Source organism: Miniopterus schreibersii (genome assembly GCF_964146895.1).
Source record: "Miniopterus schreibersii genome assembly, chromosome: 15".
Lineage (NCBI taxonomy): Eukaryota > Metazoa > Chordata > Mammalia > Chiroptera > Miniopteridae > Miniopterus > Miniopterus schreibersii.
In genome coordinates, this window is record NC_138115.1 from 30,441,980 (window position 1) to 30,465,024 (window position 23,045).

At 36.5% G+C, this 23,045-nt stretch overlaps 1 protein-coding gene across 4 annotated transcripts in view; it reads left to right on the forward strand.

Moving 5' to 3' along the window:
• Positions 1-22,500, forward strand: part of TOPBP1 (DNA topoisomerase II binding protein 1) — a 42,189-nt gene extending 19,689 nt beyond the window's left edge. For all 4 annotated transcript variants that reach the window (XM_081160569.1, XM_081160566.1, XM_081160567.1 and 1 more), the window contains 16 exons: positions 2,716-2,927; positions 4,165-4,448; positions 8,933-9,106; positions 9,197-9,306; positions 9,940-10,063; positions 10,689-10,829; positions 10,924-11,023; positions 12,294-12,486; positions 14,251-14,471; positions 15,277-15,437; positions 15,895-16,006; positions 17,114-17,277; positions 17,997-18,134; positions 20,074-20,166; positions 20,336-20,497; positions 21,786-22,500. In XM_081160569.1, coding sequence (XP_081016695.1) covers positions 2,716-2,927; positions 4,165-4,448; positions 8,933-9,106; positions 9,197-9,306; positions 9,940-10,063; positions 10,689-10,829; positions 10,924-11,023; positions 12,294-12,486; positions 14,251-14,471; positions 15,277-15,437; positions 15,895-16,006; positions 17,114-17,277; positions 17,997-18,134; positions 20,074-20,166; positions 20,336-20,497; positions 21,786-21,929 — 2,533 coding nt within the window. In that variant the 3' untranslated portion in view covers positions 21,930-22,500. The remainder of the gene's footprint in view (positions 1-2,715; positions 2,928-4,164; positions 4,449-8,932; positions 9,107-9,196; positions 9,307-9,939; positions 10,064-10,688; positions 10,830-10,923; positions 11,024-12,293; positions 12,487-14,250; positions 14,472-15,276; positions 15,438-15,894; positions 16,007-17,113; positions 17,278-17,996; positions 18,135-20,073; positions 20,167-20,335; positions 20,498-21,785) is intronic.
• Positions 22,501-23,045: the final 545 nt, after the last annotated feature.

Consider the following 23,045-nt stretch of genomic DNA (forward strand, 5'->3'; position numbering starts at 1 on the left):
TCTCTGAGAAGCAATGGAAAAAATATCCTCAGGTGCGGATTGATTAAATAAATGAGTGATTCAGAACAAAAAAAGATTGGCAAAGATATGTCAAGTAAATGCAAACAAAAAGAAAGAAGGGCCCTGGGCCAGGTTGGTCAGTTCGTTGGAGTGGCATCTCGTACACCAAATGGCTGTGGGTTTGATCTCCGGTCAGGGCACAAATGGGAGGCTACTGATCAATATTTCTCTCACATCAATGTTTCTCTCTCTTCCTCTGTCTCCCTCTTCTCTCTCTCCCTCCCTCTTTCTAAAATCAATAAAAACATACGCTCAGGTGAGGATAAAAAAAGAAAGGAGTTGCAGTTCTAATGTCAGACAAGTTTGCATTCAGATCAAAAGGCATGAAACAAGAAAAAGAGAGCCTGTGCCTGTAACTCAAGAGTGCTGTTCACACTGAAGGATATATGTATCAAGTAGAGCATGACTCATTCATGAAACAAAAACAACACGAGATTTAAGGAGGAATCAACAAATACTTGTAGGGGACTTTATTGCCATCTTTTACTTCATGACAGGTCAAATTGAAAATAAGGACAGATTTAAATAGTATAGTTAGATATCTACCCTGAAACAGTGAGCATACCTTTTCAAGTGCCTATGGAACCCACATAAAGGTTGCCTAAAGAAATTTGCCATAAAGAAAACCTCAGGCCCTGGCTGCATCGGCTCAGGGACTGAAGGATCCTGGGTTCGATTCTGGCTAAGGACACGTACCTCAGTTGTAGACTTGGTCCTCGTTGGATTTTTTTATTTTCTTAGAGTGGAGGAGAGAGAGAGAGAGAGAAACACTGATTTGTTGTTCCACTTATTTGTGCATTCATTGGTTGATTCTTGTATGTACCCTGATTGGGGATTGATCCTACAACCTTGGCATATCAGGACAACACTAACCAACTGAGCTACCCCACCCATTCCCATTAAAGGAAACTAAAGCTTGAAGAAATCAATAATTCCAGATCTGGGGCAGCAAAGGTGCCAGTGGAACATTTTGTCAGACAGATAGCAAATACATTATCAAAGACTACTAGTGAGGGTTGTGGCAAAAGGAACTCCACTGGCCAAGACAGGAAAATTTAAGTATTACTAGAGGTGATAATGGCAGTGGATTGAAACACATCCAATGTTTCAATCATGACTTCTTAATGATGCCAAACAAACTAAGCTAATTGGTCATGTTTGAAGAATGCTAGGAAACCAGCCCATTATTTTGAGGGCTGGTAAATATAGGGCAAGGATCAAGTATTTGTCCTGCCTTTCCTACATCTGTGTCAGAGTACCATAATAATGGGAAAGACAGAGTTTCCCTTTATAGAGGTATCCCAATAAATAAACGAAGGAGTGATAGGTTTGTAACTTCTAATGAATGAAAGAAAGTAGGCATTGAAAATCAATAGTAAATCACAGTAGAGAATCAGACATTCTGTTTCTCCTGATGAACACACCTCCACCTTGAAGTAGTTGTACCAAAATAATGGAACTTCAGTCTGATGAAGCCTCTGGATTCAGCTACTGATTATAGCAAATACGGATGGGAGGATAATATGTGTAACAATAATGCAATCAGCACAATCCAGACTCTGGGATAACTTTACATTATAAATGATCCAGTGTCTTCAACAAATATATCTTAAGGGGGTAGAGAAAGAAGAGGGAACATATAAGCTAAAAGACATAAACCTGAACTATATGTAGTATTTAAGGATGCACTATGTGGTAAAAATAAAGAAAGGTATGGAAATGATTACCATAAATATTCAAATAGTGGCTACTATGAAGAAGGGACAGAAGGGAGGTTGTAACTGAAATGGCACATTGGAGAGGTCCTGGGGTGGCTGGCAAGATTCTGCCTTCTGATGGGGGTGGTGGAAGAAGGGTATTCACCTTATAATCATTAAATTGTGCATTTCCTTTTTTGCTGTGTTCTATATTTGAATTATACTATGTAACAAAATGCTTTTTGAAAAGTGAAATTGTAGAAAACCTAGAAAATAACATGACAGACTTCATGAATCAGTGGGTTGAATATGAAAAAAAATGAAAATACTAGGAAAATGTAGAATGTTAAAGAAATTTTAAAAGTGGGGAACTTGAACATAAAACCCAGAAGTCATAACGGAAATAATTGAATTCTGTTTATACCTCAAGTGGTAGACTTCTTTTTCTGTCTGTGATCTTAAGCAAGTCACTTAATTTCTGTCTTTTCCCAGGTTGTATCTTTATAATATTTTGTAAAATAATTGGTATTATACAACTATTGAGAGGATCAAAAGAGATTATATGTGAAAATGCTTTGAGCAGTTGTAGTTGGCTAAAATATATAATGTGTTATGCATACACTTTTCTTTGCTCCCCTAGTTGTTCCTGCCTCCTTTGGGGGGGGGGGGGAGACAAGGTGGATGGGTGATGACTAATTAAAAAGGAACATTCTCTGGTTATTTCTTGAAAGTCTAGTTTAATTAATTAGTTTATATTTTTATTAAAATGTAATTGTAGCAGTACATTTTTATTCTAGAGTAGTAAGGGGATTAGCTTATATTAAGATAGAGAACTGGCTTTTAATCAGTATTTACTTATACGTAGAACTCTAACAACACTTGCATTAGAAGCCTCATTCTTAGTTTACTGGCTAATTGTGTATATGACCATTTGCTTTTCTTTAAATACAACTTTTAGCGTTCAAGAATTCTTTGTTCGCAAATCCAATGCAAAGAAAGGCATGTTTGCTAGTACACATCTCGTATTGAAAGAACCAAGCGGTTCTAAATATGAAGCTTCCAAGAAGTGGAATTTGCCGGCAGTTACTATAGCTTGGCTGTTGGAGACTGCTAGAACGGGAAAAAGAGCAAATGAAAGCCATTTTCTGATTGAAAATTCAACCAAAGAAGGTTAATACTTTTATTTTTTTATACATATATGTTTTTACAATTTGATGGTTTCTGGGATATCACTGTGCCGTGCCTAAAGCTTGTTTTATGAAAGGTCATTGATTTCTTTTCACGATGGGTATTGAGCATTCCTTTTTAGATGGAAAAACAGATATGTGTTCATAGCACAAATGTTTGATTTGTATCTGTACTAGCAAGTGTAGGCACTATCTGAAAGCTAAAACAATGTAGAAGCATTCTAGGGGCTCAGTGTTTGAAGTGTAAAGATATGAGCTTGGGTCCTGTTACTGTCCTGTGGCTCATACACAGCACATGCAGTCAGTGTTCTCTTCCTCTCGGCTTTGGGCTTCGGCATGTTTTCTCTAGCCCGCCTCGTGCCTGCCTGCTCTTCCTCCTCATCTTCCAGTTCTCAGCTTGGATGTCACTTTCCTTGGGAAGCCTTCCTTGCCTAACCAAGTATGCCCTTTGTCTTGCCATCACACCCTTGCCACCCCTTTTATAGCTCTTTTCCGTTATAATTCTAGTTTACGTTCATGCCACCCTATTCAGCTCTAAGCTCTGAAAAGCAAGGAATATGCATGCTTTAGGCATTATGTATTTCCATCGGCTAGCATTGGGCCTGGCATGGGGTAGCCATCTAACAAGTGTTTTTGTTAAATGTTGGAAAAAAGTAGGAGGCAGGGGGAGGAGGACACAGTAACCCCTCTTATAAGATGGTGGGATCCCTGGACAAACTTCACAGACAATTCAGCAGCTTGGAAACAGCTCTCAGAGCCATCACTTATCCAGACAGACTGGAAATTTTACAGCTGAGGCAGAGTGATGTTTTGGTCATATCAAAATTTCATTAAGGACTTTTCCAGAAACTTAACTAGTTGTTAACTCTGAATACATGTAATTGGAATTTTCTTTTTACTCTGCCGTTGACTAAGATAAGATTTATTTATATAATTTTTGGCCAATTGCTAGGTTTACTGAGAATATTTCAGGTTACAACAAGCTGAAGTGGGAAATTGATTTCATTATTTGTTTCAGTTGACGTGCTTGTCTAACTCAACGTATTGTAATACATCATCCGGTCTGTTTCTTGGAAAGGAGGTATATAACTTTGTGATTTAAAGTATACTTGAGAATTCGTATGAAAATTAACAGTAAGATGAAAAATCTCACTTATATGTCTCTTTAGAGAAAAAAGGTGACATTAGTGGCTCACATTTGTTTCTTTTTAAATCTCCAGAGCAAAGTTTAGAAACTGAAATAACAAATGGAGTGAATCTAAATTCAAATGCTCTGGAGCATCCTGCCACATGCCTGGAAACTCACAGAAAAACAGCCGTTACCCCTTTAGATATGAACCGCTTTCAGAGTAAAGCTTTCCGTGCTGTGATCTCACAGCACACCAGGCAGGCTTCGGTCCCCCCAGCAGCACAGCCACTCCAGAAGGAGCCCTCCCTAGACCTGGATACACCATCAAAATTTCTGTCCAAGGACAAACTCTTCAAGCCTTCCTTTGATGTAAAGGTAAGGTTTATAGAAAGTGGTGCTGGCATTAACAATTTTATAGTTTATAAAGTTAAAGCACTATAATCTACATCACCTCCAAAGTTTGTAGTAGTAAGTTTTCCAGAGATGTTGGCAAGTAGATTCATATTATTGATTCCCTCTTTATATCTATGGTAACAGCTGAAGATAAATACAGTGTGAAATCAGGGCCTCTTTGGGCTTCATTGTTTCCATCTAGGTACCTTGCAGAGGAAAGCTGACGGTTTTGAAGTAGTCTCTGTGACGGTACAAAACATGTTGAAAAACTTCATCATTTAGAGCAGTGATTTTCAACCGTGTGCCTCAAGAATTGTTAAAACATGCAGTACCTGGCTATTTATTTAGTTGGGGCACTGACCTCTTTTCCCTTGGATTGTCAAATAAAAAAATGACAATAGCCAACACAACAGTAGTTGTCCAGTGTGAATGAATCAAAATCATACCTGTTGTTTTTAGTGGGTTTTTTTGTCAGATCAGTAAAATATATTTTTTAGTGTGCCAGTTTTTAGTAATTCATGTGTGCCATGAGATGAAAAAGGTTGAAAATTGCTGGTTTAGGGTCATAGTTTATTTGGAAATGTTTTCCTGTTTTTCTCTTTTTTTTGGTGATAAACTAGTACGTACTTCATCTTATAATCAGCAATTCTTCAAATTGATATAAGACGGCATAATTAATTTTAACTCTGAAAACAGAGAAGAGCCAGTGGAACAATCACAGAATTGGACATATATTAGTCCTCACAATAAAGAAACCTTTTACTGAAACTTTATGTTTAATTGACACATCAGAAAAGTACAGCAAATGTGCTGCTAAATGAAATGTCAGTGTTAACAGTTGGGAAGTCACTGTATGTGTCAGAAAGAGATCATTGCCAGTGCCCCCTCTCCATCACTGCTTCCTTCTAACTCCCTAAAGGTAACACTCCTGACTTTTAACACTGTAGCTTTGTGATGCTTGGTTTTGACTTTTCAGTAGGTGAACTCATGGTATTTATTTTTTTGAGCCTTTCTTTTTGTTCAGCCGTCATTTGGCAGATTTGTTCATGTTGCTACTTTTAACTGTAGTTCATTGATTTTATTAATGTGTGATATTTCATTATGGATATACCACACTTTACATATCCAGTTTATTGTTGGTGGATATTTAGGTGGTTGCTAGTTTTTTGCTCTTACAAAATAATGCAGCTGTGAACATTCTTGTGCATGTCTATTGGAATACGTATGCATGCATTTCTTTTTGGTATGTACCTAGAAGTGAAATTGCTGGGGATTTGCGGGGGGGAGGTTTGCAGTAGAGAAAGTAAAGTCACTTTCTTTGCAGAACGCTAAGCAATGAGAATGGGAAGCTATATCACTTGGAGCCTGAACTCCCCAATAAGTTACCATTCTGGGCTTTTCAGGACAAAAATCATGAGTAAGGGGTTTAGGGTCATGGCTTGTGTTGATTGGTCATCAGTTCTTATGCGAGCTTCAGCAATGCTGGGTTTTATCTCAATTTTAGTAGAGACTGACAAACTATTAAAGTGGTTGTACCAGTGTATTGAGCACCCAGTGTACCCCATCCTTCCCAAATGGTATTATAATTTTTTAAAAACCTTTTACTTGGAAACAATTTCTAACTTACTTGAAGTTGTAAAATAAAAATAGTACAAGCAGTAATCATATACCCCTAGAGATTCTTAAGGGCCAAGGAAGAAAGTATTTGAGGAAGGGGTGGTTAACTGTGTCACATGCTGCTGAAAGATCAAGAACAGTGAGAACAGAAAATTGATTACTGGATATAGTATTATGGAGGTCACTGGTGGTCTTTACAATAAGGGTTTTTGATGACATGGTGGAGGAAGCCAGTGTGGATTCATAAGGAAATGCAAGAAGAATTGGAGACAGTGAATGTAAATGCATTTGAGGAATTTTACTGTGAAGGGGAACCAAAAAACAGGGTGTCAGTGGGTATAGGGCAAAACAGTATCAAAAGAAGGTTTTGTTTTTAAGATGGCATAAATAAATGTATGCCAGTGAGTCATCCAATAGAGGTTTAATCGATGATGCAGATGAGAGGGGAGAATTGCTGAAGCCACATCTTTTGAGTTAGTGAGAGGGCTTTGGATCTAGTGCTTAAGTAGAGGAAAGTACCAGAGGGAAGTGTAGTGTTCATGTCACAGGCACTGAAAGGCGGGCAGATGTGGTATGGAGCTTCCTATTTCTTTTGTATATGAAGAACCCTTTTAAATGCTATTGAGGAATTTTAAAAAATAAACAAAAACTTTTAGCAAATAGAAAGCCTTACCATGTTTGTACAGAAAAGATTAAACATCGCAAAGATCTATGAAGGTAATAGATTCTGTTAAAAATACAAACAAATACAGTAAACCCTCAATTTTGCAGACTTCAGTTTAACAGACTTTGGATTTAATAGGCAAAATTCTGGACTATATGTTACATGTGAAAATTAACACCCTATTTTTAAAATGCTTTTAACCAAGGTTTGCTTATAATTAAGTTAACAGGTTATTTTTATTTATTTATTAGTTCACTGGTATTTTTAACAAATTTTAGCAGTAGTCCATATGTTGGGAAAAAACACTCTAGTAATTTCACCAACATAAATTAGTATTTCATATCTACAACTCTAGTTTACATATTTAAATCCAAGAGTCACTGCTTGTAAACAGTGTTTATGGAATGATTAGTACGTGATCACACGCCATCAAGTGCAGTAACTGGTTCTGTTGTCACATGGCGTGTCTTTCTGCACCAGTTTTAATGTGTGCCAGCCGATGTTCCCACATGTGCTAAGCCATACCCCAGCCGTATGCATTTGTTTACTCGAGGTGACTGGTGAATGCACACATTTACTAGATCTATTCGGTATAAATTTAAAATTAAGGTAATTCATATAGAAAACTTTTCTGTGAAAAACTTTTCTTACGTAGTTACACCTGTGTCTACATAAGTAAAAACAGGTAAACTGACTAATTTGTCAATTTTTTAACATACACATTTGGAAAACCTTCTTTGTTATATAACAGACTTTTGTCTTTAACAAACACCGCCTCACCCAAATTAGTCTGTTATATCAAGGTTTTACTGTAGTATTAAAAATATGAAAAGAATAATTGAGGGTAGGAACTAGTCCTCATTATTAAAACAGAGTTGCAGTAATTGAAGTAGTTTGTTATTGTCACATAAATTATCAAATCAGTGCACAAGATTACATCACATAGTTAGGAGAATGTATTATATAATAAATGATATTTAAACACAAGAAATGAAAACATAAAAATTCTAGAACAGGCCATGAGAGAGTTTGTTTTTAAATAATTCAGTATGAGGAAGACCTTTCTAACTATAACATACACCCCAAATGAAATAAAAATTCATATGAATTTGACAGCAATAAAAAATTCTCTGCATTTAAATATGCAGATTTTATAAATGTACAGTGAAAGTATTCAAAAAATTCTTCATGGCAAAAATTTGACAAACTGCCAATTGGGAACAAGCTTGTATATATAAAAAAGTAACAACACATTGTAGATATTTGTATGAACTTACATGTATATATATCTTCATGCACGTGAATATAAAAAAGACTAATAGCCCAGTGGAAAAATGGGCAAAGGTTAGGAAGGGCTAGCTATAAAAAAAAAAATTAAATAGAAATATTACACATGCATAAAGATGTTTAATCTCATTTAGTATAAGAGGGTGGAAAATTAAAACATACAAATAAATTTATTTAGCTTACCCACTATGTTGTCAAGAGCATTAGGAAGCATACACTCAAATGCTTTATGTTTTACTTAAATGGTTCCCTTTACTCTTGTATGTGCAAAATGGTGTGTGTACCAGGTGAATCGCCTCATTATACTGGCAAAAGATTGTTAATCTGAATATTCATCAGTTGAGCACCGTTAACTGCATTCTGTATGCACATGGGATACTGTGCAGATGAAAAGCAAACAAGCAGGCCTCTGCGCAGCAGTGACCTCCTCTCGTGAGGGAACTGGGTGGCTTGGCAATAGGAACATGTTTTGTACTTTTGAAGATTTTTCATAATTCTCAGCTCAGTCTGACTTCTTAACCTTCCTTATAGTTTGTCTTGCTTATACCCATCCTTGCTTACTTGTTTCCTTCTGTGCTTTTTGTCCGTTTGGTTTTGATTGTCCTTTATTTAAACTATAATTTAAAGTCTAAGATTCAGGCAAAATGTGGTAAAGTGCTGAAAATGTAAGCTTATGAGTCTCTTTAAACCAAGTTGCTGGACAGTATGAGTTTTTTTCTTTGTAGTGTATAGATACAGATAGTATTTCATTTTATTGTTGCTTAGAGGAAAACCAGAGAAGGAAGGTAACAGTTGCAATCCAATTGATTTTGAGGATTCTCTCTTTAACTCCTTTCCCTCTTCTTCCTTGATCTCGTTTTCTCTCCTCCTCTCCCCCTCTCCCCCTCTGAACATATAGGATGCACTAGCAGCCTTAGAAACTCCAGGAGGTCCTACCCAAAAGAACAGGAAACTGAGTACACCGCTCTCAGAAGTCATTGTCAGAAACTTGAAACTTGCTTTGGCAAATAGTTCGAGAGATGCTGTCTCTCTTTCTGCCAGCCCTCAACTGAAGGGTGCTCAATCAGAGAAGGTAGAGTTCTCTTTCTTACTAAAAGGATATTTTAGATAAAACTTTTCAAACAATAGTGGTCAATCTGTTTCTTTTATTTTCCATGGACAGGAAGAAGCTCCAAAGCCACTTCACAAGGTAGTGGTTTATGTTAGTAAAAAACTCAGTAAGAAGCAGAGTGAACTAAATGGGATTGCGGCCTCTCTAGGAGCAGATTACAGGTATTTGGCACATTTTTTCATTGGTGGTGATATGGCCTAAGTTTCTAGGGGTAACCTCAAGCTCTTGTTAGCATCTACAAAGAAACATTTCTTTTGCCTTTTAGGGTGTTGTTTTATCTACAAAATCTCTCCAGTTGATTTTTAGTTTACCACATCCTTTAAAAATATTCTCTGCCATATCAGTTCACTCTTCAGTGTGTGTCAGGATTGCTGTGAGGAACGTATGGAGATGATGTGTAAACCACATGATCTGTTATGGGGTGTAGAGCACGTGTACAGTGAATAGTGACTGCCAACAACTGCAGGACAGATGGAATGCTTTGAGTTGAAAATACCTTTATTATTACTGTAAAGTTATATTCATTATAAGAAAGTTGAAACAATTCAGAGATGTATAAAGAAGAAAGTAATATATTAAACTATATCCTTCCAAATATCTCTCTGCATATAATCAGACCTAGAAATATATGTATAAAATGTGACAAAAAAAGTGGAACTTATTTAACATTCTTGCTTAAGCTAGTTCTTGAAGGTTTTGTGAAGGTCAGAATATTCTATTCAGAGACAATAATGATCTTAGACGAATGTAGACATTTCTCTTAGTTATTTGGTTTTTATGCTTGGTGGTTGCAGGTGGAGTTTTGATGAAACAGTGACTCATTTCATCTATCAAGGCCGACAGAATGACACTAACCGAGAGTATAAATCTGTAAAAGAAAGAGGAATACATATTGTTTCAGAGCACTGGCTTTTAGAAGTAAGCATACTTTCTATCCTCCCGTCTGTTAAGTGAAAATGTTTGTGAACATTATTTCAAAGCATAAACCAATTTCAGTGTACGTAAAGAAGCTCAATGACCTTAGTTATTAAACAGCTCACATCTCATTTCTTTGGCATCAAAACTGAAGATCTTTATTCCCTAAATACTTAAGTCTTTAATGGGTACTCTGAGTCTCTGATTTTTTTACTAATTAGAAATGATATGAAAGAAAATTTTATAATAATTTGAGAATTAATGTATGTATTTACCAATACAACTGTCTTTTCTTTTCTTTCTGAGTATTTCCCTGGAATGTGGTTGATACCTTGGCAAAAGCATAGAAATAGAATTAGATTTGATATTTTAGTGGACAAGACATTAAAAAGTGAGGACAATATTGAATGTAAACTGTCATGGAAAAATAAAAAAAAATTTCTAAGTGAGGACAGTTGTCCTTTGTATAATGGATTTTTTTAGTGTCGACTAGTTTTCAAAACTTGAATTTTGCAAATTTTTAAATTCATCTTATTACCCAAAGTATTGGTTATCCTGATCCAACTTAACACCATTTAATCTCTAAGATATTTTCAGTCCTGTTTTAAAGTGCACTATTGTATTGCAGTGCGCCCAGGAGTATAAACACCTTCCTGAATCTCTGTATCCACATACTTATAACCCCAAAAGGAGCTTGGATATCAGTGCAGTGCAAGATGACAGATTCGGTCCTAGTCGACTGCTCCCTGCTGACGGGACACAGGAGGAGGTAAATAATGCGGTGGCACATCCTCCCTCCAGCCGAGTGTAGATCCGTATATTGCTATGAAACCTTACACACTGTTAATTTTCTTCTTTGCTAGCCAGAGCCTTTGCCTGTAGAAGAAAATGATATAGATATGACCGCCATTAATAAAGAGGTAACAACATCAAATGGAAATGGAAGGAATGACTCTAAAGGAGGTAAAGTGTTTTAAATTACAAAAAGAAATGTTTTATTAGTACATGATTCCTTTGCATCAGATGGAAAAATGTCGTTTTCTCTGGTGATAAATAGAAAAAAGCATGTATTTGAGGACTGATTGAAGTTCCATGCCAATCATTAAGTAGCAATATTCAAAGCTTTAAGTGATTTAAGTGAAATTTGTGGAACTAGGTATTTTACAGAGTTAGTGTGATATAGCCCTATTTTATTAAAGGTAGGTAGAGTTGGTGGTTTTTTAAAATTTTTCTTTGGTTCAGTTCTTTTTAGTGATATTCAGAAAGGTCTGTTATATGTACAGTATACTTTAACATATTCATAGTTTTAAAAGTACAGAAGGAGGTATAAAGAATTTCTCCTACCTTCCAGAGTTACAGTTTCTTATGTATTCTTCTAGGGCTCTTTTATGCATACATGATCATAAATATGAATGTTCTCTCCTTCCCTGCTTTTTAAAAAAATACATAAATGGTGGATTGCTGCATATGCTGTTTTATACTTTGATCTTGATCCTTTTAACAGTTCCACTTGTGGAGGGTTTCATATCGGTACATTAGGAGCTGCTTCAGTTTTCATAACATTCATTGTATGAATGGCCCACTTTTCTCAGCCAGTCCCTTGTTGATGGGCATCTAGGTTATTTCTAACTTCTTGCTATTATAAAGTATTCTGCAATGAATAGTCTTATCTATATAGGTGTCCTCTTTTTAATGGATTAATATTTTCTCTTTTCCATATTCATCCTACCCTACCAGAGCTTTCCCTGTGACTTATTTAGTTAGTCCTACTTCTGTTCATTCTAAAAATATTTAATACCTATTTCACTATTTAGTCTATAAGGAATCCAAAGATAAATATGAATGCATTGTGGTGTGTTTTCAGGGACCATAGGGGGAAAATCACATACATAAATGATTATACTGCACCTCAGAGTATAGTATCTAACATGAGAGCCTGTACGAAGCAGGCAGGGAGCTCTACAAAGGAGATAATCACTGCAAGTCTTAGCAGAATGTCTTTGAAGGGCTTTCTGGTTCTTTCATACAGATTCCTTATGGTAAGGGCTGCCTTTATGTTCTGCAGTATTCTTAGTCTTAGTGCATTACTATAGCCTGTAAGTAAGTATTCAGTAAATGCCAAGCTAATAAATTTGTGTTCAACCAAATTTAGACAAAATAGTTAATATGAATAAGATGTGATTTTAAAAATAAGAGAAACTTACCTGATAGGTATATTTGTGTGTGTTTCAAGCTCTAACACAGACCTTGGAGATGAGAGAGAATTTCCAAAAGCAACTGCAGGAGATAATGTCTGCAACGTCCATAGTGAAACCCCAAGGGCAGAGGACCTCCCTTTCAAGAAGTGGTTGTAACAGTGCTTCTTCAACCCCTGACAGCACTCGCTCTGCCCGCTGTGGACGAAGCAGAGTCCTGGAGGCCCTAAGGTACGTTCCTGTCCCTCCTCATGGTGGCAGAAAAGAGTGACTGAGGACTTGAGAGAAAGGTAGCTCCTTATGTAGGTACCTACTGACTCAGTTTCATGAGTTAAGCCTAATTTTGCTTTTTTTTTTTTTTTTTTTATTGAAGCAGAAGTTTTAGAATGTCAAGACCACTCTAGGGTTATACTACTGGGCCTTATTTAGTCCAAGCTATATACGGGGTTGACAAAAGAAGGTTTATAGTTGTGATTTCGTAAAGCATGGAGTTTTTGTATTATTATTTATTGCATTATTTTCCATACAACTGTAAACCTACTTTGGCCCACCCCTGTATATTATATTGATAGCACCTTCCTTGATTTTCCATCTTCCCTCCCTTGTTCCAAGCAGTTCTGGAATTTTTAATTGGGGACAGGCACAGGTTTGGTTCCTTACCAAGCAGTGCTTTACAGTGAGGCATGGTTTAAACAGTTATTTCTTGTTGGAAGCACAGGTATTTTGTATTCTCTACAGATCTGTTTTCTAGGAAAGGTGATTACAGATCTTAGTATGATGTAACTTAGTTCGGTAGCATTACTTCATCTTTTTCCTGATAGAAAACTCTCTAATTATGCGATGAGCATTGTGGGACTTACATCTTGAATTAATTAATTTATATTATAACTGTATATTTCATGAGGCTAATTCTTTACCTGAGCACTAACAGTGGCCTTTTGTTAATATACTTCAGGTCATGTTTTATCATTATAGAGAGCCTAAATTTTGTTCCAAGTTAGAGTAAATACCCTGAGAATAAAAGGCTGTCCTTGTTTTTGAGGCAAGTGAACTCTTAGGGTGTGTCTTCAGTTTTTGTAAATTATTTTTATTATTAAGATATATATAATTGGATTACATAACATGTGTATGTGTTTCAAAAGATTTTCTTTCAAAATAAATTGAAAGAAAATAGTTGGAATTCTATTTACTCGCCAGTGGAATTGTTACAATTATACCATAAAACGTGTTTTACTTTAGTTCAGCATAAGGCTGGTCTACGTGTGACTCTGGGAGGTTTGGTTACCAAGAGCTAAAAGGGCCTTCTTTTAAGGCAGCATTTACAATATGCTTCCCATGTCATTATAGTTACTAGTTCAAGTGATAAAAATACAACTACCAATAAGCAAAGTAACCAGTTTTCTAAACATTGCCATGTTTTCCTAAGACTGTATGAGTAAGAAAACTCCCATTTTTAAATGGCAGCAGTCATTTTGGAATTAAGAATTTGTTTTTTTAAATATGTTTTTATTGATTTCAGAGAGAGGAAGGGAGATAGAAACATCATTGATGAGTATTAATCAGATGCCTCCTGCACGCCCCCTACTGGGGATCAAACCTGAAACCCAGGCATGTTCCCTGACCGGGAATTGAACCATGACCTCCTGGGTTATAGGTCGATGCTCAACCTCTGAGCCCTGCTGGCTGGGCAAGGAATTAAGAATTTTTTTTTGACAGTGAATCCCCCCCCCCCTTTTGAAGTTTTAAATATATGGACATTCAGTCAAAATATGTGTCATTTTTTCACTAAAACGGGTAAGTTTCTGGGAGAAACATTTTAAAAAGAAAAAAAATTTCCCAAAGTTTATTTATTCAATAAATAGTTTCCAGTGCTTACTGTGTGCTAGATGGGCATATAAAGATGCACCACAAACGTACTGTCTAACATAAGGAATTCGTTAATGTGGATTTTGTTATAGCTGTCTATTTATTAAAGTTGTCACTTTTATTCCTTAGGCAGTCTCGTCAAACAGTACCTGATATCAACACGGAGCCCTCTCAGAATGAACAGATCATTTGGGATGACCCTACAGCCAGAGAGGAGAGGGCAAGACTTGCCAGCAATTTGCAGTGGCCTAGTTGTCCCACACAATACTCTGAACCTCAGGTCGACATTAAAACATTGGAGGATTCTCCTTTTCAGGAGCCTTTACATGATTTAAAAACTGCTGAAGAGGGTAATGAGAAGGAAATCTATTTACCTTGTATTAAGTATGTATTCACCTCTTGAAAATAACCACATAAGCACATTGTGGTTCTCTGAATTGTATATGCAAATGAAAACCTTACTAGGTATTTCTTATTTGGTTTAAAGTAAAGTTATAATTATTTTTCTCAGTAAATTGAAAAATAGATTTTGATTTTTAAATTTGGAAATTTAGGATTGGCCATTATTTTCCAGGCATGATTTTCACCGTTAACTTTCTTTTGTTCTAGTCCTTTTGCACTTTTTTCTTCCTCCTAATCACTTTATTTCCATTTAAGCCTTCTTCTGAATTCTACTTAGCACATACCTACACTTATTCTTTGGATGTGTATGAGTTTCTTTTTGAATTTCCCTATTGTTTTCTTCCTTGGGCTTTACCTTGGAAACAAAATGTTTCCCCTCTCTCATCTTTGGTCATTTGCCCCCTTTCACATCAATAGATTATTTCTGTGCACTAGATACATAGATGTATCTCTGCTTCTGATTTTGTCTAAGTGCAACCTTGCTTTTATTTTATAGATTTGGGATACTTTTTACTGATGAGAGCTTGGCATTTAAAGGGTTGGGAGAAGCCCACAGATAATACCATTTGCCCTTTTAATGCTAATTGCATTTATTTATAAGCTCTAGAAATAGGCCACTTCTTTTGCATGTACTTTTTACATTCCAGAACTTGTGTTTCATTTCATCTTGGCTAAGACGAATGAGACTATTTCCCAGAATTGGTTCTTAGTCATGTTTGGATACAATCCCACTGCAACATCTTATGCCCTCAGCTCTCTGTGATCCTGGAAACATATGTGTGACTGAAGCTCCAAAACACCCGACCTCTGAAGAACTGGAAACAAAAGACAGCCACCTGATCCCGACACCTCAAGCCCCCAGTATTGCCTTTCCCCTGGCCAACCCACCTGTGGCTCCACACCCTAGAGAAAAGGTATGTTTGTCCTTAGTGTGGTGATTATGGCTTTTGGATATTGCTGTTCTTCAGCATTCAGAGTTTGTTGGTATAAATATCCATCAGATATTGAAAACTTCATTTCTTTGCATTGTATTATTATTATTTTTAATCCTCACCAAGGATATTTTTTCCATGGCTTTTCAGAGAGAGTGGAAGGGAAAGAGAGAGAGAGACATCAATTGGTTGCCTCCCGAATGCGCCCCGACCAGGGCTGGGGAAAAGCCCGCAACCAAGGTACGTGCCCTTGGTCAGAGTCGAACCTGGGACCCTTTAGTCCGCAGGCCAACGCTCTAACCACTGAGCCAAACTGACTAGGGCTGTATTATTATTTTTATATTTGGTAACTCAGAAGACTAAGATGTTACTGTAAAAGAACTGTATACCTGATAACTTTTTAAGTGCTACTTTTTCTAAAGTAAAACTTCCATTTCAGATTATAACAATAGAGGAGACTCGTGAAGACTTAAAAAAACAGTACACATTTCAGCTGTCATCTCTGAATCCTCAAGAACGTATTGATTATTGTCACCTGATTGAAAAACTAGGTATGAGTATTTTACTTGTCAGAATGCCCCATCCAGTAACCTTTATAGAAGGCAAATATGGTTGATACTGATATCATTTGTAAGGTATAGAAATTGAGCCAAAAGGATGGTTAATTTGTCTGAGATTATACATTGAGCCAGCATTAGAACTTTTATTTTATAAAGCTCTAATCTAAATCTGAAGTCACTGGCTCATAGGATTTAAAAATTTAAGTTGAAAACCAACCATTAAGGTTTAAGAATCTTTTGTGCTTCATTGAATGTTTATTTGTTGATTAAACCTTGGACCAAATCAGTGAAATTATAGGCTTACAATATAAGTATCAATATAAGTAAAATGAAGTATTCTTATTCCACTAGTTGTCAGGCTCTCAGCCTGACATCATTCTAGAGGCAGCATACCAGAAAGGTAACCTGGTTCTGTGTCCAATATTTAGTGCTGTCTGTCCTTTTAAGGATGTGGAGAACCATAATATGTTCTTAAAGATTTTTGTCAAATACAGTTATACACTTGAGAGGCTATGTTTCTTGGAAACTTTATTCAGGTGGAACATTTTGTTCCCCAGTCGCCTAATAAGTTAGGTGGAATTTTAAGTCAGAAATACTAAGCTTTTCCCAGAGCTCACCAAAACGGAACGCTCAAGTATCTGTCTCCTGTAGATGGTTCCACCTCTGCAAGCTGTGGGCAAGAGTAGCAGCAGTTAACAGAAAATTGTCTAGAAAAGGACACAACAGGCACCTGAGTATAGACTGTGCTGGAACTGGAGTCTGTGACTGCAGGGTGTCTGATGTCGAATGCAGAGGGCCTTCACTTCTAAGTGAAATGACTGGTGAATTGATGATATACATAAATCAGCCTGTTACGTTGTCTGGGTTCCATCTCTCTGGTTATCTATATTCAGTGCTTAGAGTTGCTGGGGTAGTTGAAACCTAAGAAATATAGCAACTAACTACAGTATATGGCCCTTGTTTGGTTTTTAAGTGCAGACAGGAAAGTTTGAACAAGGATTTAGTATTGAAATAGGAAAGACTTTTTGTTAATTGTTTTAGATGTGATAATGGCATTATGGCTAAATAAGAAAATTTCCCAATTTTTCTGTCCTTCAGGTGGACTAGTAATAGAGAAGCAGTCCTTTGATCCCAACTGCACCCACATTGTTGTGGGGCATCCACTTCGAAATGAGAAGTATTTAGCCTCAGTGGCAGCTGGGAAGTGGGTGCTTCATCGCTCCTACCTTGAAGCATGCAGGAGTGCTGGGCGCTTCATGGCGGTGTGTATTCGAGTTAACATCAAGGGTCATTTTTCTTTAAAAGTGAATATCTTTAATTGATTTCACATACACAGACCATTTGTGTAATTTAAATAATCAAATATGACCAGTTAGATTATACTAATTTTATAAGGTCCACATTAACAATTAAGCAAAAAAAGTTAATTGCATTTTTTTTTTTAATTGGAAAAACGTTAGAAAATATTAAGGTGATCTCACTGTAAGCTTTTAGCTTTATTGCTAGCCAATTAAATATTTGAAATATTTTGGTTCCTGACCATCACAGTTGTATTTATCACGTAGTTTGTTTAATTTTTATTGTTGAGGATATATAGATGTCCCCAATTTCCCTCCTCAGCCCGGTTCCCACCCCACCCCTGGCCTTCACTACACTATTGTCTTTGACCATATCATGTAGATTTTGAGTTTTCAGTCAAGATCCCTTAGGAATTACTGCTTCCAGACAGGTAATCAAGCTGTTAATACGTACCTCCTCTCAGACCGTGTCCTTCTGTGAAGTTCTTACAGTGGGTGAAGCCCAGTAATCTAAATATTACCAATTGCTATGGTTATCTGTGTTTCTTAGACATGTAGGTAGTATTTCATTTCCTCCACGCTCATAAACTGGTGCTTACTTTCTATTCTCTTATTAGATTAGATTGTGAACTCCTTGAGGACATATTGTAGGAACTCAAAAGTTTGTTGGACTAATTCTCTAGGAAGAAGACTACGAATGGGGAAGTAGTTTCATACTTGATGCTTTGCCTGGAATCACTGTACAGCAGCGAAGACTAGCACTTGCAGCGATGAGATGGAGGAAAAAGATCCAGCAGAGTCAACAATCGGGCATTATGGAGGTATTAGCATGTGTAATTATGTAGGTAGTGTAAATGGTATTAATGACATGGCTATTCCAGATTCGTGGTTTTTTTAAGAGAATGTACTTCACAAAATAAGGATAATTCTATTTGTGTCTTATCCCTTGATTGATTTACTTAATTTGGGCATTCTAAATTGAGCTTAATGTTAATTCCTAATTTTTCTAGTTGTGATAAACGGTAAGATTATATATATATGTGGTGATGGCTCTTTTTAAAAAAGTTTACATGTAAAATGTATTTCTTCCAAAGAATCCTTTTAGCATCTAGCTTTAGGGGTTCAGAAGTTGGGGTCCACAGACTTTCCCAAAAAATTCAGAAAGGCTATACACTTTAGATGGGGGAAAAATATATCCTTGTTTTTACTAATCTCTAATTAAAACTTAGCATTTGTTTTCATTATAAGTCTAGGCAACAGATCACAACACTATTAACAGTACTTGTAACTTTGCCCCAAGAAAAGTAAGATAGTTTTGCTTTACATTATATTAAGTATCCTGAAGTGTTTATTATGTTCACTATAAAATTATAGTAGTTATTAGACTCACCACTATTTTTGGCTTACCCTTTTTTTTAAATATATCTTTATTGATTTCAGAGAGAAGGGAGAGAGAGATAGAAACATCAGCGATGAGTCATTGATCAGCTGGTTCCTGCACACGCCACACTGGGGATTGAGCCTGCAACCTTGGCATGTGTTCTGATCGGGAATCGAACTGCGATCTCTTGGATCCTAGGTCGACCGCTGGGCCACGCCCGGCCAGGCACCACTACTTTTGATTTAATGCATTAATATAGAAGCACATCTATTATGTCCCAATTTTTAAAATAACTGGATGAGCGCAGCCGGGCGTGGCTCAGAGGTTGAGTGTCGACCTAGGATCCAGGCGGTCGGGGTTCGATTCCCGGTCAGGGCACATGCCCGGGTTGTGGGCTCGATCAATGACTCTCTTGTCGTTGATGTTTTCTCTCTCTCTCTCTCCCTTCCTCTCTCTGAAATCAGTAACGATATATTTAAAAATAAAGTAAAATAAAATAACTGGATGATTTTTCACTGAAATTATTTCCTATGTAATTCTTTACTGAACATTTAAAAAACATTCGTGTGGTATAGAAATTAAACAACAAAGCTATTATTTTTTAAAAATTAAAGAACAGGTCTATAAGTTTTACCAGACTGTAAAAGGGGTCCATGGCTCACAAATAGGTTAAGAAACCCCGAGTTTAGTAATCTTTTTGTTGTGTTCTGAGTTCTCTACTTGGCTCTCCACATCCTTGTTAGCCTTGATTCCCTTTCTTTAGAGTAATTCCACTGTATACATCCAACTTGCAAATATTTTCAAGAGAAATATAAAGAAGGTTTCATTTAATTAAGAAGCTGTGCTTTGCCTGGCCGAGCATGGCTCAGCAACTGAGCATCAGCTTAGGATCCAGGAGATCTCAGTTCAATTCCTGGTCAGGGCACATGTCTGGGTTGCGGGCTCGATCTCCAGTTGGGGCCATGTAGGAGGCAGCCGATCAATGACTCTCTCATCATTCATGTTTCTCTCTTTTCCTCTCTCTGAAATCAATAAAGATATGTTAAAAAAAAAAAGCTGTGCTTTAGGCTGTACCCTTGATTAATTGTAAGAGAAAATACTAGCAAACACTCAACAAAAGTCAGGTTGCTTTGTTTTAATGTTACCTAATTATTAAATCATTTTCCTTCATTAACTATTTATTGGTGGCCTGCTGTGTGCCAGGCATGGCTGTGTATTTCAGAGGATTCTGACCAGAGAAAAATGCCACTGTGGCAGAATAAAGGTTTAAGATTATTCATTGACATAAAACTACGTTTATAGATAAAATAATATATTATTTGTATTTTCTGTCATTTATTTTCCAAGTAATTTCAGCACAATTATTTTTTCATTTGTAGGGGGCATTTAGTGGGTGGAAAGTTATTTTACATGTTGCTGATCAGTCCCGAGAAGCAGGATTCAGGCGTCTGCTTCAGTCCGGAGGAGCAAAGGTTTGTATTGACTCAATTTACTGAATTTTTTACATGAATTATTTTCTAACCAAGGTTGCTGTGATCAGTTCCTGATTTTCTGTATTTTGTGGATGGTAACCCTTAAGTACAGATACACAGTTAAATTACTTTGGGACACTGATAGGTTATGCTGCTTCTTTTTCATTAGGTGCTACCTGGTCATTCTGTGCCTTTATTTAAAGAAGCTACACATCTCTTTTCTGACTTTAATAAACTGAAACCAGATGACTCAGGAATTAATATAACAGAAGCTGCTGCCCAGAATGTGTACTGCTTGAAAACAGAATACATTGCCGATTATCTTACACAGGTTTGTAAGATTCTGTCTTTGATGTTCTCATTACCAGAGATCTGCTAATATGCATAGAGAAGTAACTGCACTCAAAACCCTTGGCTTGTTATTGATACAGTGTCAGTCTCTTTTTAGTCCCTATTTCAAAACTCCTTTCAATTTTTTTTTTTTTTAATAATAATGAACACATATATAAACCATTTAGCTTGAAAGTTAAATATGAGCTAGGTATAAAAATCTAGGTGTCTCTAAAAGTGCCCTTTTAGATACTGGAATATAAAGAAAGCAGAAATTGGTTCCAAGAATCCAAGGAGAAACATTTACCCAGGGTCCTTCTTTAGTTGTCTTGGCCTTTTGCATTGATACACAGTAAACACCTGTGTTGGATGCTAAGGTAAGTCAAGCATTTGCTCTAGGGAGGGCTCGCTACACTCGTTTATATGATTTGATTGGGCAAAGAAAAATCTTCCTGACACCAGAGTGCCTAAAATGTGATCAGGAATTAGCAAAGTGTGACACATGATCACAAATGTCTTTACTATAAAGGATTTCAAACAAAATGGCATAGAAATAAGGGGAAGCCAGAACTCAGCCTCTTGTAATTTTTTTTTTCCTGCTTGTTATGCTAAAACATAAACATGAAGCCTTTGTTATAAAGCAGTGGGGCGTACTGAATATCTTCCCCTCCAAAACTCCTGGTAATTTCAGGTATGCAGCTGCCAGCTAAGACAAGAATGTAATTGTTAATTATATTGTGCCGGGGATGGTGTTTGTACATGCATTCTCATTTCTTACATATAAGAGTGTGTAAAACATATGTATGTACTGGTTAAAGAATAGCAAAATGTCATCTAGGTACCTAGGTTGAGAAATAGAACATTGCTACTCCCATAGGCATTTCCTGTTGTGCTTCCTCAGTTGCATCTCCCTCCTGGGTAGTTGTGTAACATTGTTATTTAACCTTTTTTATCTGTAAAATGGGGAATAAAAAAACACCTCTCATATGTTTGTTGTAAAGATCAAGTAAAAATTCAGTAAAGGTTTTCTCTGTTTTTGTTTTTTCCCCCCAAAGCCTTTTTCTGATAAAAGGCTTTTGAGGCTGTCACACAGGGATGACTGTTCATTAACTGTGACAAGTGATAAGTATACCTTGAAGGACATGTTTTCTTTGCAAGAACTTAGGAATGAATATACATTTTCCTTTTAAAGTTTCCATGGTCAGAAAGAGTAAAGAAATCTATTTCCTGATCATTTAACTGTTTAAAATCTGAAAAACATGAATAATGATTTTTTTCCCCTTTCATAGGAAACCCCTCCTCAAGTAGAAAATTACTGTCTACCAGAAGCTGTTCCATTTCTTCAGAATAATAAAGAACCAGGGCCTGGATTATCACAGAAGAGAAAAGCTCCTGCAGAGAAAAATAATACCAAACGGCCCAGAGTACACTAACAGTAAATGTTTAAAATTAAAGGCCTGAACATTACTGTGATGGATTTGTATAGAGACAGCTACATGAAGGATTCCGCTTCAGACTATAAAGATGACCTTGCTGGAAGTTAGTTTTTATAAACACTTGAAATTTTAATCAGTGAAATATTAACTGTTCCTGAATGGAGTTACCTGAAATAACAAAATAAAACTCCTCAGCTAGCTTGTCATTAACCACATGGAAGTGTGCAAGGGGCTTTTTATGTATGTATTTTCTTGTAAATATCTGAGGCTGTAGCTTAGTGGAAGTTTTATTAGCAAGGTGATGAATTTTGCCTTAAAATGCCTGCTTTAATTCATAACAGGGAATTGGGGATTTATTCATGTTTTCCTTGATTTTTAAATTTTTACCATTTCACCTCTTTTTAACAGGAGCCTGAGCACAAGGTTCAATGAGAACCTGAGGCTTTAAACTTAAAATGTGTGTGTATATATGTATATGTATGTTTGTACAAATCTCCATGATGTTTGCTAAGTTTGGATGCCAAACTTGGAAAATAAAGACAATAAAGAATAAAAGTAGTGACTGAGATTAGTTGTTAAGGTAGGTGAGTTTTTTAAAAGAAAAGTATTCTGACATTCATTCTCTTATTGAAGCAATAACATTTGTAAAACCACTTAAAAAGTGAATTGCTAGTTATGTTTCTGATGTTATTTTAGAATATTGTTCTGCTTGGTTAAAAAAAAAATACATTAGAACCACAAAATTGCATGAGCCCTTATTACCAAAGTTTTCCAAATATAAAGCTACCTCATTTTGTTTAAGGGACAAATCAGAATCAGTTAAGACCATAATTTTTTTTAAATACGTCTTTATTGATTTCAGGGAGAGAGATACAAACATCAGTGATCAGAGAGTCATTGATTGGCTGCCTCCTGCATGCCCCCTACCGGGGATCGAACCTGCAACCCAGGCCTGTGCCCTGACTGGGAATCCAACTGTGATCTGGATCTTAGGTTGATGCTCAACCGCTGAGCCACACTGGCCAGGCAGGACCATAATTTTTATGTAACTGTTAATGATTCTTTCTTTGAAAGGCTACTCAGACAGTGATGGGTCTAAGTCCTCAACCTAGA